Source organism: Scardinius erythrophthalmus (genome assembly GCF_964197995.2).
Source record: "Scardinius erythrophthalmus genome assembly, chromosome: 17".
In the NCBI taxonomy this organism is placed as follows: Eukaryota; Metazoa; Chordata; class Actinopteri; order Cypriniformes; family Leuciscidae; genus Scardinius; species Scardinius erythrophthalmus.
The window spans coordinates 21623793-21637346 of record NC_138237.1 but is presented as its reverse complement, the minus strand read 5'-3'; the positions used below and the strand labels follow the sequence as shown (position 1 = coordinate 21637346).

The window sequence follows — 13554 nt, the reverse complement described above, 5'->3', positions numbered from 1 at the left end:
AGTCTGGCTCGAACGCGCTGATTGTGATTGGCACTGCGTGTTTGGTAAATGTTACGCCCCTTACCATAACTGCGAGTTTCATCTGCTCAGATGTAAATATTAAGGATGGCCTCAATTTCAAACCTATTCATATCAACTGTTAACTGCTTAAGAACCTGAATTTTCCGTTTAAACTTGAATGCTCCACTTGTCACACTCTCAGCTTTCTGCTGCCCATATACAGAATGGGCTTCCCTGTAAATGTGTGAAACCATTGACAGGCAGAAATCACCTCAAAGTCTTCTGTTTGGCTAAAGAAGAAATCTGTGTTATCTATTTCAATTCCATTAAAGAAGTTGCTAACTGCACCTTTAATGCAAACAAAGCTTTCGGTTTGCGAATATATTTGAGTCCCGATTCATTTGTCAGAAGTGTTGTTACTATCTGAGAACATTTGCTTCTGCAGCAGTAACATCTGAGGCACTTTCAGACTGCACTTTTGAAAAGTTGAAAGCTTCTCTGATATTGTCGAGTCCCATCATGTCACGTCGGTTTATTGTTAGAAACATTACCTTATACTTAGTCACAGCCCTGAGCTTTGTGGGTCATATTCTCTTTACGTCACTCTGTAGTCAGTGAGAAATTGAAGAGAAAAAAATAACTTAAGCACACACAGCTCAGCGGGGGCTTTGTTTCTGTCATCTCTTAAAGAGTTCTTCGCTACGTGGTAGGTCTGCTTGTTGTGGAACACGCTCTGACTGTTTATTCTCCACTGAACCAAGTGGCACTATGATAAGATTCTCCCGCTGTAATTTTGCAAGGTCACATTTTCCATGGTGAAGATGTCTGGTTGGTTGATTCGTGCCCAATCGTTTCTTTCCTAAATGATGGTCTGAGCCTTCTTGCTTGATGAAATATCACAAGTCTTCAAATTAATGTTATGCTCTGATGGTTAAACCTGGAATGGAATATTTCATACTATTTTTAGCAGCTGCGCAGGTTATATGCATATCTGAAGGACAAATATTGCAATACTGGTGCTGTAAAACATGATTGTCTGGGATGCGTCAGTGGATAGACTTGATAGATTTTGTAGACGTGTATCAATTAAATGAAAAATAACTACATCCAGTGTCATAAACAGTTTGCTCCTCCCATTGAATCGAGTCTGCCTAGGACCCCAGGGGGTTGTGTTTTGCAATGCCTGATCAAAAGCCATAAGAATTTATGTGGTTATGTGTTTATACTGTAAGCTAAGCTAGTGTGCTATGCTAGTGGTGCTGTACATTACTTGTTGCACAGTTTGAATGATTGTTGTTAAAAGTTAGAATTGTAAAAATGTCAGTGTTTTGTCAATTTATATTCATTAATTTTAGTAAATTATACAATACATAAAAAACACTTGATTTTGGTTTGTGAAAAATAACACTTTAGTTGACAAGTCCAAATTGAAACCAAATATTTAAACATTCATGTATTAATAGTTCTATTATTATTCACAATGTGACTTACACATTCTCCCTAGCACGTAACTTAGTTAATTTTAAGTTGGTACTATTATTCAGCTACGATGCATTCAATTGATAAAAAGTGACAGTAAAGATATATAATGTTAAAATTATATATGAATTTCTTTCAAATAAATACTGTTCTTTTGAACTTTTTATTAATCCAAGAAACCTTAAAAAAGTTTTAATTTTTACAAAAGTATTAAGCAGCAGATGTTTCAACTTTGACATAAGAAATAATTCTTTTCTTGAGCAACAATTCAGCATATTAGAATGATTTCTGAAGGATCGTGTGACACTGAAGACTGGAGTAATAATGCTTAAAATTCAGCTTCACTATTACAGGAATAAATTACTTTTTAAAATATATCAAAATAGAAAAGTTATTTTAAATGTTCAAAATGTTTCACAATATTACTATTTTCCTGTGTTTTTGATCATATGAATGCAGCCTTGGTGAGCTTCTTTCAAAAACATCCAAAAATCTTATTGACCACAAACTTTTGAAGGAAGTGTATGTTGTGTATTTATAATCAATAATCATCATACAATATATGTTTGGGTGAGTAAATTAGCCTGTTATGAAAGCGCTTTGCTGAAGTTAATTCTCTGTTTAGCTTTAGCTCAAGTGGATCAGTCCATGACTGGAATATTAAAAACAATAATATTCTTATATCGTTTTTATATTAAATTGTTTAATTATCACCATGATTCAACTGGGATTTCATTGATGTTATTAACACTGCTGGAGATTTCTGTATTTTCCACTGCGCTCAGTCTAGCTGTTTTGAACAAGTTTTATGTAAACACTCTGCCTTAAACTTGTCCAATTAGGGTCAGGTTAACCCAAAACTAGACTAATGGCTTCCCCTTACGTTATGCAAGGAAGTCCACCAACTATTTGAGTTTGAAAATATGTAGCATTGCACATCCCACTAGATTAACAGGTGGTGTAGGCTGCACATAAGGCCAGAACAAAAGAGAGTAAAAAACTAACAGGCTGTCTGTTAGTGCGCTGGTTTTTAATAATCTAAAATAAGGAGGATGAGATATTTTGACAAGCTTCCTCCTCAATCGTCTATTTTCTTAATGACTGTATTTTGAAACTCTACCTCGTTCATCAAATCTTTCACATCTCACAGTGGCGTTTGCAAATCAAACCTTTTTTCAGAAGTGCGGCTGTGTTTTATTTCAGATTATTCCTGACAGCCCGTTTTCAGCTCGTTAATTGCGCTCTCGCAGTTTAGTTTCAGGACGGAAAGCTTTACATGTATAAATGACCTTCACTATTAGCTGATGCGAACGGCGTTCGGGGAGATTACGCTGATTTACATGTGTGACATCACTCACCTCTGTGGTACACGTCTACGTGAAGCACGAATAAGGAAGCATGCGCTCTAATCCAGTGAGATTTTCTCGTGTCACAGGAATGTACAATGATTCATGCTTGCAGCTGTCTTGTACTGCTAATTTCTGGTTCGTTTATGCTTCATTTGAGCCAGTAGCCTTAATCCTCTCATTAGTAAAAATCACATCAAGGCTCAAGTCCTGCCTGAACCTTTCTGTGTTGTAAAACATGCTATGAGTGTTTTACTTTCATTGCCATTTCATTAATTATTTGTTTCCACTTTTTTTGAGAGTCTATAAAACACAGACAATATAAAGAGGAATCATTTCTCATACCCTTTGTCCACATCCATCCCAGCACTAATGACCTTCCCTTGCCTTTTTCTATCTCCCTTCAACAAGGCCAAGTGGAGTCAGTGGCCACATTCAAGGGTAATGAGTTCTTCAGCTACGACCTGTCCCAAAAGCCCATCCAGAGCAGCACAGATGAAATCACCCTGTCCTTCCGAACACTGCAGCGGAACGGCCTCCTCCTCCACACCGGAAAGTCCGCCGACTACGTCAACCTGTCTCTGAAAAGCGGTGCTGTGTGCCTGGTCATCAACCTGGGCTCCGGCGCCTTCGAGGCTCTGGTGGAGCCGTCCGACGGCAAGTTCAACGACAATGCCTGGCATGCTGTCCGTGTGTCCCGCAACCTGCGTCAGGTAACGTTCACCTTTGCGCATCGTGGCTCCGCTGGGTGCTTCATTTGATCTTACCGATATTTTTGCTAATCGTTATTTAGTTAACTTGTGTTATTGTGTAGAGTAGATGTACAAATGCAATATTAAGTCTTTAAAACCGTTTAGAGATTTCCGCTAGCTATAACAATAACACTTCAAGTCAACACATGGAGGTCACAAGCAGATTTTCTTTTTTTTGATGTTCAATAAGGCAAGTGTGATTCTCAGGACAGCTATTTCAGTGATATCCATCAGATCATTTTGTGTGATAGTGTGAAAAATCTAAAGCCAGTCTAAACAGTTATAAAATGTGCTTTTTCTGAAATAACTGTTGTTCCACATGATTTTAGCCTCAAATAGAGTGTATTGTTTGTTATAAAAGGTGAATTCCAGACTGCATTTTTGTGTATTGTGGGAGGTCTTTGCACTTGTTGTGGGTCGTTCCAAACAAAAGTGAGCAACCAAATTCTTTTAGGAAAGGTCATTAGCTAAGGGAACTTAAGTAATTTTTTTTATTAAAGGGCCCCTATAATGTTATTTTAAAGGTACCTAATTTTGTTTTGGAGGTCTTCTACAGCAGGTTTACATGCATCAAAGGTAAAAAAAACACACCTTCATTTCTCGTAATATACATTGCACATTTTTCAATGATTCTCAAACAACTCGCCGGATGAATCAGTCTCTCTAAATCCCTCATTTCCGTGAGCCTGCTCTGCTCTGATTGGCCAGACGGCCCAGTCTGTTGTGATTGGTCTACAGCTAAATGCCTATTACCATAACTGAACTTCAGCTCCTTCCGGAGGCCTCCTCAGTTGTACACACTGTAAAGACAGTAACAATGACGTCAATTTTAACCATATCAATCCAAGGGCAAGTCCGATGATGAAACATTGGAGGAACTAGTTATTCAACCTGAACCTCAGTTCTGTTTCACCTCAGTACTCAGTTTCAAGTACATTATGAGATGTTGCAGCTGTAATTCCTCACCATCAGCATGAACAAGTGTATGTTCATCAATAAACCAATGTGTTTATTTCTAATTTATTACATGCGGGAACTGTATCAAAACAGTGCGTACGTTAGCCGACCATTAACGTGTGTGACAATAACATTAAATTTTGCAAAACAAATCTAGCTCCATCCTTTATCTTTACTCAAATTAGTAAGAACGACAGACAATCTGCATTAATAGACACAGTTTTAGGTAATAGTGGCCCACAGCTGCTTAGCAGAAGTATTTCAGTAAGACAGTAATAACTTGAGTTATCCGTTTAGCCGGAGACCTACACAATATAAAACCCAAAACGACGTATTTTGAACACCCGGTAGAAAATCTATACATCAATATTTATCATACTTGCAGGTTGTGATTCTGAGGAGCAAGCTGGTCCAAATAAACCGGTTACTGACCCATCTTTCAAGAGTAAGCTTTTACGAATCCCACATTTAACTCTGAGATTTGAGAAGTAGTCGTCAGTAAAATGACGTGTTTGAGGAGGGGACAAGTTGTTCGCGGGCAGACAATGTTCAATATAGGCGGGCATAATGCAAATGTCTTATCTAGTGACGCATAACTGTAACACAGTGGGATTCAAATTACAAATGACTAATTTAGGCGGTTCAGCATCTACTTTTTTTTTTTTAGGAGACAATAACTTTATTTATCGTGCACTTTCGACTTTACAACATTGCAGAACGTTTACATTCACAAACAGCTATATTACACACTGCATGAAAGGGAATATGTTTATAATATTGCTCATTTGTTTTCACCAAATGCCAAAAGAAGAGACAATAGTGTGCTGCACTAATCCTAAAACCAGGAAACGAGTTAGCATTTTTGCACTTCCGGTTCCATAGTCCCAAAATGTACTCAATAAGTGGGGTATTACTGATGTATTTTAATGTATTTTGTGAAAATACATTTTATGTTTTTAAAGCTTTTACATGTCTTGGAAAAGCTAGCATGTGACTAAATGGGACTACCTAGGAATTCAGGGACATTTAAATGTCACAACAGAAAAACTCATTTACTCACTCTTTTACAGCTTCATTGTGTTTGTATCTTTTTTCTCTACCACAGTCTAAACAGGTTGTTTCCCAAGCAGATTTTTGCCATTATCCAGATAACATTCAGAGTCAAAATAAAGTCAAAGTGACATTTGACTTTGTGTGGGTTGTCCCAAATGGGCACACATGAGAGTTTTGCCCTACCCCCGTCAGAGTACTCACTCCAAGTGCTCTGGAGTCAGAACGGCAAATTAATGCTCACTTTTGAATGGAATTTACCCTGAGACGAACTGCACAAAGCCCTGATTTAATTGGAATTGGATAGTCTCATGGGTGCTTCAGTGGACCAGGCAGTTGTTTTGGAGCTAGTCCACCTTACATTGATAGCCGTCAGAGATTTAACTAAGGTAATATGTAACCCTGATTGTAAAATAGATGTATGTTTTACATTCATAAGCACCAAAATTAGTTCATTTCAGTGATTTATGGAGTGCAAAATATTTCTGTTGTTGGACACTTGGAGGGCTTGCAGGAATCATCTTCACTGCAGGATTGAAGTACCATAAAGCCACATGCTCTTCCAGACATAGACGGTGGTGATAATTACCTTCCAGTTGTTACTAACTACGGATGTGTGTATGTGCGAGTCCCTGTTGAAGAGGAGTGTTTTGATTAGACTCCATTCAAGTCCAGACTGCACCGCTCTGTTTTGCCTGTGATTTAAATCCATGATGGTGAATATGCTCCAATTACGCCAGAAAAAAAAAAAAATCTCTTTTCATTCAGCAAGCTTTCCATCTTGTGGAGAAGTGGGAATGTTTACTACTAATCATTTAACCTACGAGTAAAGGGGTCCCTCTACCACAGCCTTAAAGGCAGCGTTCATAGCCGAGGGTGTTTTTTTTTTCAGTGTCATTATCCTGATTGTTTTCAATCCTTTATTGCTGAAATATGATTATATGATAGTGCGCATTGTATAGACACACACTGTGCCTGCTCGCTTTTGCCGCCGCTGCTGATTATTTCTCCATTTGACTGCCGTAACCTTTAGCTCAAGTGTTGCTTACAGAGCCGAGGGTGCACCTTGCATCTGTTAACAAATGAGCTGTATTTTTGCTCTGCCACGACAAATTATTGAAGTACCGAGCAGGCATAAACGAGCGCATAACGGGTGTTGACATTTTTGTTTTGTCATTCATTTACCTTAAATAATGAGTGAGTCGCTACTGCTGCTGTCATTCTTTACTCTAACACTGCTGCCTCTGCAAGATCCCTCCTTCAAAACCCTCCCTAAACCATCTTGTTTGACAGATTAGTTGATCTCTCTCTTTTTTACTAACACTGAAGCCTCTAAGTGGATTTGTCATTGTTTATCTTCTGCCTTTACCCCTTCAAATACTAACATGAAAACCTCCATGGAATGTGAGCCATCTGTTTGCCGTTGACAGTGTCCAAAGAAATTGGATCTATAATAACAGATTTTAACAGATTTTTTTTTTCCTCATTTTTCCTGGGAAGATATATTCTAATGGAGGGCGGAGAAATTAGTGTCATTTTGTGGTATGGTTAAACTTGCTTTAAAATTGCTAGTAAATAATTTTTTCAATCGTTTTAAAGCTACTGTGGAGTTTATGTTATGTAATTTTACTCTCCCTCCCTTGTTTTTTTCTTTTTTTGAAGCGCGCAGGGGTTGGACTCCCTACGGTAAACAAACTGCATTATATGGTAGATATCACATTCTAATTTGTCTAGTTTGGTTTGGCCCTTTCTTTTTTTTATCTCTTTTTGCTTTTACTGTGCAGAAACGACTAAAGAAAAGTTTAAAAATGGCATCAATCCCCAGGTGCCATGCAAAAGTTAATTTTTTTGCAATTTATGTACATTGTTTTTTTTTATATATACCACTCACAACCCTCCTCACCCATATCCTTATTAAAATGCTTTTTGTTGTATGAGTTCTACCATTAATAACGCATCCTATTTGGCTCTCTACGGTGGGCATAAACTATGCTGTAAGCTGCTGCAGGCGCAAGACTAAAGTCTGAGCCACTGGGTTTGTTTTCTCAGACAGAATATTTACTGACAAAAACATATTTTTATGCTTAATGTAAATGCTAAAATATTGCTCCAAAAACCATCTCCTTGGAATAACACTTTGCAGGTCAGGTATTTTAGGTAATGAACAGACAAACTCAGTATAAAATACAAACTGCCCAGTGTCAGTCAAAGTAAAAGGGCAGTGGGTGCTCTTTCAAAGCATTTAATAATTTCTCATAAAAAAATAAAAATAAAAAAATAAATAAAAAACCTTTGACTGCAGCTCTTGTGCCGCGTTTCTGCCCACCTGCTCCATTTTCCCTTATTCTCCCCCTTTGATGTTTGCTTTTATTAAATGTTGCAGCATTTCATACAGAGATTATGGTGCACTGTATGATGTAGCATTTAATAAGTGTGTTTTTGCGTAGAAACGTCTCTTAAAATGCAGTGCTCTCAAGTTAATCAAGAATAACAGGAGAGAAGGGCAATGAAGGCTTTTATTTGAACTGTAGATGCAACGACTGAACATTTACTTAGATATATTTACATAGCATTAAAATGGTAAAGATCATTAGTGCTAGGTGGTATGACTTATAAAAATGTATTCTTTTATACATTTAATAACACAATACTGTATTTCCCCTATTGAATATATTAAAAAAAAAATATAAAAAAAAAAAGATCTCTTCAAACTTTGCTGCTGACAGTCGATTCCAGTATGAAGCTTTGTTGATTATAATGGGAGCTATTTAGTTTTGGTTTTGGTTACCAAGCAATGTCTTGACTCCAATGAATAGAATTCAACGTATTCAATCGCGCACTGTTTTCCAGTGGCTTTACACTTGACTAAAAATGGTTTGTATATGTATTATTCTTTTGAGTATTGCTTTTAACTGAAGTATTGAATAATGTAAAGTTATTATTTATAAATTTGAATGGTGATGTGAATAATCTTCTGCATTTGTTTGCAAGTAAATACATATTCTATATATTATCTTAAGGAAAAGTTAAGGAAAAGGAAAAGTTCCTTTCATTTCAAATATTTACTAAACTTAATAAATATTAAATATGATCTGACTGTTGAAAAATAGACATTACATAGATGTTGAGTGAGATAAATTACTTTGTGAGACAAGATTCTATGCAGTTTTATTTTGCAAATCAAATTTGTTTAGATGTTCACATTGTGTCAATGCTAGAATATAACATGCCATTGACAGTCCTTTCTAATTTCCAGATGCCTCACACTTAATCTAAAAAGCATGACCTTGGGCAGACAAATGGAGGTGTTCTGCTTAAGCACAAACACTCACTGTTTACATGAATTGAAAGTGGAAAATGACAAAAGTGGATAAAAATGATTGCGGCTGCCATACAGCTGTTATTAACCCTCTGTCTAGAGATCAGAGAAAAGACTGACCTCCCCTTACCCTTCTCTTCCTGTGGAAAAAGAGCACATCTTTGTTGTCGTGATCATTGAGTTCTTTAAGTAGCCGATGACGTGGCACTTTTTATACAGCATGTGCGACATGTTTTGCATATTACTGGACTTGTGCTTCGGATACCGTTTTTTTATATAATACACAGCTTATATGCCATTATGCACCTGCATAATTTGCTTCTACTGCATGTGTGGGTAACTATTTTCTGTTGTTGTTGTTGTTGTTGTGTGGTGCTATACATTGATTTATTTTATTATTATTATTTGGTGGGGCTTTGTTTTCCCCTCCATGTTTAGCTTTCTCTGCTCTTTTTTTTTTCTCTTCTAAAGGTTCAGACAAAATACTAGGTTTCAATTTCAGGAAAATGCAAACCATCTACAATTTTCATCAAACAAGCTGCATTCTTTCCAGCTTTGCCTACTTGTCCACAGTAATAATAATGTTCACAGAATCTTTGACGACATTAGAGATGAAATCTGAATCCTCTCTTTCTGTCGGCATGGAAACGCCTCAACCCTGAGCATTTATTAATACTGTAAGAAAACCACCTGTTTTGGATGTCTGCCAGTGCATCCACACTTTAGTATTAACATTTACAGATGTTGTAAATATAATTCTGCTCTAGAGAAATCTTAAATGACTCTTTAGTCTAACCATATTAAGTCCTGAAATTGTAGCCTAAGACGTCTTAACCATCATGCATGGCTTGTGTATTAACAATCTTAAAGCTATCGCTACCCAAACACCTTCAGAGTATTTCTTTTCAATACATCTCTTACAAAATGTGTGCAGTTAATCTAGAAGTTGATCAGAACTGACCACAAACATGAATAAATGCAACCTCTGTTATACTAACAACCATTTTTGTGTCTGAATCCCCCCTTTTATACTAATCTGCACAGTCACCCTTAACATCACTTGCTAATCCACTCAACATATAGTGATTCCTCTTAGTTCCTGACGCCATACACCTTCCCTTCCTGTCTCTCCTCTCCAACACAGACTAGTGCACAGTCCAGCACACATGACAGCATTCTCTCAGCCAGAAAGCAGCAATAGCAGACATAAAAATGGGTTGCCCCCTTTGCAAACGTATGCATAGAGAACCAGAGGAACCCCCACGTGAAACAGACCAGTTTTTTAGTAGAGGTACTTGTTGAGGCCAACAAGGATTGCGGGTGTTTCTTAATCAAAAGATTTCCCACGTTCCCTCTCTCGTTTCTTTCCCCTCTCTTTTCTATCCTTCCGTGGCTTTTATGCAAACAGGTGACGATATCGGTGGACGGGCTGCTGACAACCACTGGCTACACCCAGGAGGACTACACCATGCTGGGTTCAGATGATTTCTTCTACGTGGGCGGCAGTCCAAACACCGCGGATCTTCCCGGCTCTCCCGTGAGCAATAACTTCATGGGCTGCCTTAAAGATGTAAGTACACTTCTGAAACATTTTGTTCTTTACATTGAATTTGGGTCGAGACCACCTCAAAGAAGACCTGGTTTCTTGGGATCCATTAATGTTCTCTTTGTTTGGCGAGCGTTCTGTCCTCTTTTATCTCTTCCTTATCTGTCCTTTTCCTTTCTCCTCTCTCTTTCGTGTCCATTCACACCCCTCTGAGCATGTCCCATAATTTATATCATGTCTATACCGTTGAAGTTCCAGCTTTACTATCCTGACAGCCAAATTAAAAATTGATTTCCTCTATGGATCCCCTTTCGACTGTCCCAGACTCTCCATCTTTGTCTCGTTGACCCCGGACTCTATTAATCACCACTCTCTACCTGCTCAACCGTACAGTCAGTATCAGTCCCTCTTCAGCAGCAACTTCAGCACTCCCTTATCGTGCCTCTGATAGAAACACTTAAACATCTACAACGTTGTTACGCTCTTGGTAGTCTGTTTTGTCTTGATTTTGTCTCATCGCTCTTTCGTTTTCATTTGCTCTTTTGTTGTGCAGGTACATTGTGTCCATGTTTTCCCCCATGTTGACAGCTTCTACCTGTGTAGCATTTAAAGGGTAACTAAACCCCTGGTCAGAGCCTGACTCCACCCACTGTCAATATTTGAAAAATGCTAGAAAAGTGGGCAGACCCCAGCGGAGAGAGAGGGGACGAACCGTGAGCAGGGGGGCGTGCACCTGAGACCTGCTGTCAGACTCTAAAATGGAGTTTGCTCACAGGGTCGCAAGACGACGTAAAGTACATGCATCTGATGAGTTTTATCAGAGCCCGTCATTCTCTGATTTTATCAAGTTGATGTCAATAGCGCGCGCTCTCTATAGGCATATTCATATTTTGCCGCTATGTGAAAAAATCCAGCAAAATGCGCCGACGCGTTTGTCGACCCCAGAGCAGTGGCGGAGCCAGGATTTTTTCATAGGGGTGGCCAGGCAAGGGCCAGCAACCAGTCTGGGGTGGCACAGAAATCTTAATTATTTTATCATAAAAAATAATTTGACTAATGTATTGGACTGTTTTAGTGCCTACACAACTGAATAAAGTTATTTTGTACTTAATTGTAATTGAGATAGTAGTGAATTAGGAATCCTGGAATACATGAGTGATTTATATATATTTTTTTTATTACCCACCACCTCATATTAAAATTAATTAAATAGTAATAAAAGGGCACACACTATAGCTAAAGTTCAACTTGCTCAGTTAGCTTGGTTCTGGTTCTCAAAATCTCCAATAGCTTGTTCTACATTGTTGCATCTTCATGGATGATATAACATGCAGATAATACTGTAGTCCAAATATTATTCAATCAATACGTTTTATATAATCAATGAACTCTTCAACCAATTCTGAGTTTGTCAAAAAAAATGTTTAACTTTCTATATTAGTTGTCAAAATAAATAATTGCAACAGTTCTATCATACCTAAATTAAAAAGGAAAACAAAAGTTCTCTTTTGAATCCCCATGTGCAAGAATGTAAACAAGGCGGAAGTCAACAGCACATAATGTAAAATGTTATGTTTTTCATAATGTAATGTTAACAGAATGTAAAATTAAGTTATTTTATGGATTTAAAAATTATCCATTTTTGTTTGTCCTTTACAAATTAACGCAAAATGAATGCCTATCGCACAGTGCTCACATTTATTTGGACATTAAAACATTACATATCCATTTGTGCCTTATATTGTGATCTCACATAGCAGAATATTTTAATCCAGACACATGTGACACATGTATAACAAATACATGCATGCAGTTTTGACAGCTTTAATCGCCTTTTTGATTCTTACATGAGTTAATTGACGACAGAACTACGGCTACAGCGCGCCGCATTTGCGCGTGATGTGCGTACCGCAAGCACAGTACAACTCTCAGCCGTATGACAGGAAAGTTCGTTAGTTTTACTGACATTTGGCCTGACAACATCTCATCTTACCGAAGATAGTCAACTGAATAAGGACAACGCGCTTTTCTCAGCATCTGACAGAAGTGTCACAAGCTTTCACACACATTTTCTAAAATAAAAGTAGCATCAGAAAAAAAGAGAATTACGTTTGTTGTTGACTGCACACTATTCGACTTACTCAAAACGGTCTTGCAACCCACCAGTTGAGAAAGATTGACTCTATATTTACTATGTGCATATCACTGTCTGATGTTCTGCTGAAGCTCATTCGACACTTGCACATTTCCGCACTCGTTTGACTTGCGCCTGGCGCTGAGGTGAAGTTGGAGTGTGCGTCTGAAAAGTCTCACGTTTTTTGTGGTCTTAAAGAGACGGTTCAGCGTTTTAAAAAACGCGATTTTTGTCAATAAAAAAAGGGACAGAAACAGCAGTTGTGAGAGGGGTGGCCAAAGGGGTGGCCAAGCTTAGACCAAGGGTGGCCACGGCCACCCCTGGCCACCCCCTAGCTCCGCCCCTGCCCCAGAGGAATAACTTTAGCTAACCATAAATTTTGATTAAATATGATCACTCACATCAAGGCGCCGCTGCGGTGGTGGAGTCCATGCATGAGAAGCCGCGTTTTGCACTGCGTCGCTTTTCAGCGCGAGCTGTGTGGAGAAGCCCATTTCCACCTCTATTGCGTTGGAGAAGCAATCCCGCGTTAAATGCAGGTTTCACACTCACGGTCTTCCAGGCCAAGTGCATGCAAACACTGGTTCCTATTTTCCAAGTCTGCTGGAAAGTTATGCAGTCCAGCAGTGCTGTTGCACCCAGCAACACTACACCTAGTACCCTCCTGCCCACTGTACAATACAGATAAATCTACGCTTACTCATACCAAGGGCGTGGTGAGCTCGTACCAGGGGCGTGGTAGAGCAGGAACCTGCTTACGTCACCTGCCACCTTTTACGTCACTTGCCACCGCAACATCCAATAGGAAAATTCAACTGCAGTAGCCACCGTTCAACCTTATGAGGGCAGCACTCAGACGTTTTTACACCATATATTGTAAAATTAAAACACTTTATACCCAAATGTCAAAAAAGTCACTCGAATCAATGAACAGCACTAATAAAGCCTCATTCTTACAGATCATTAAATAA

At 38.4% G+C, this 13554-nt stretch overlaps 1 protein-coding gene across 1 annotated transcript in view; it reads left to right on the top strand.

Moving 5' to 3' along the window:
- nrxn2a (neurexin 2a) overlaps nt 1-13554 on the top strand; it is a gene marked incomplete at its 5' end in the record, with an annotated part of 371676 nt that overhangs the window by 121988 nt on the left and 236134 nt on the right. Inside the window, 3 exon segments of the mRNA XM_081391515.1 lie at nt 3237-3538; nt 7247-7291; nt 10312-10473. Of these exon segments, the coding sequence (XP_081247641.1) occupies nt 3237-3538; nt 7247-7291; nt 10312-10473 (509 nt within the window).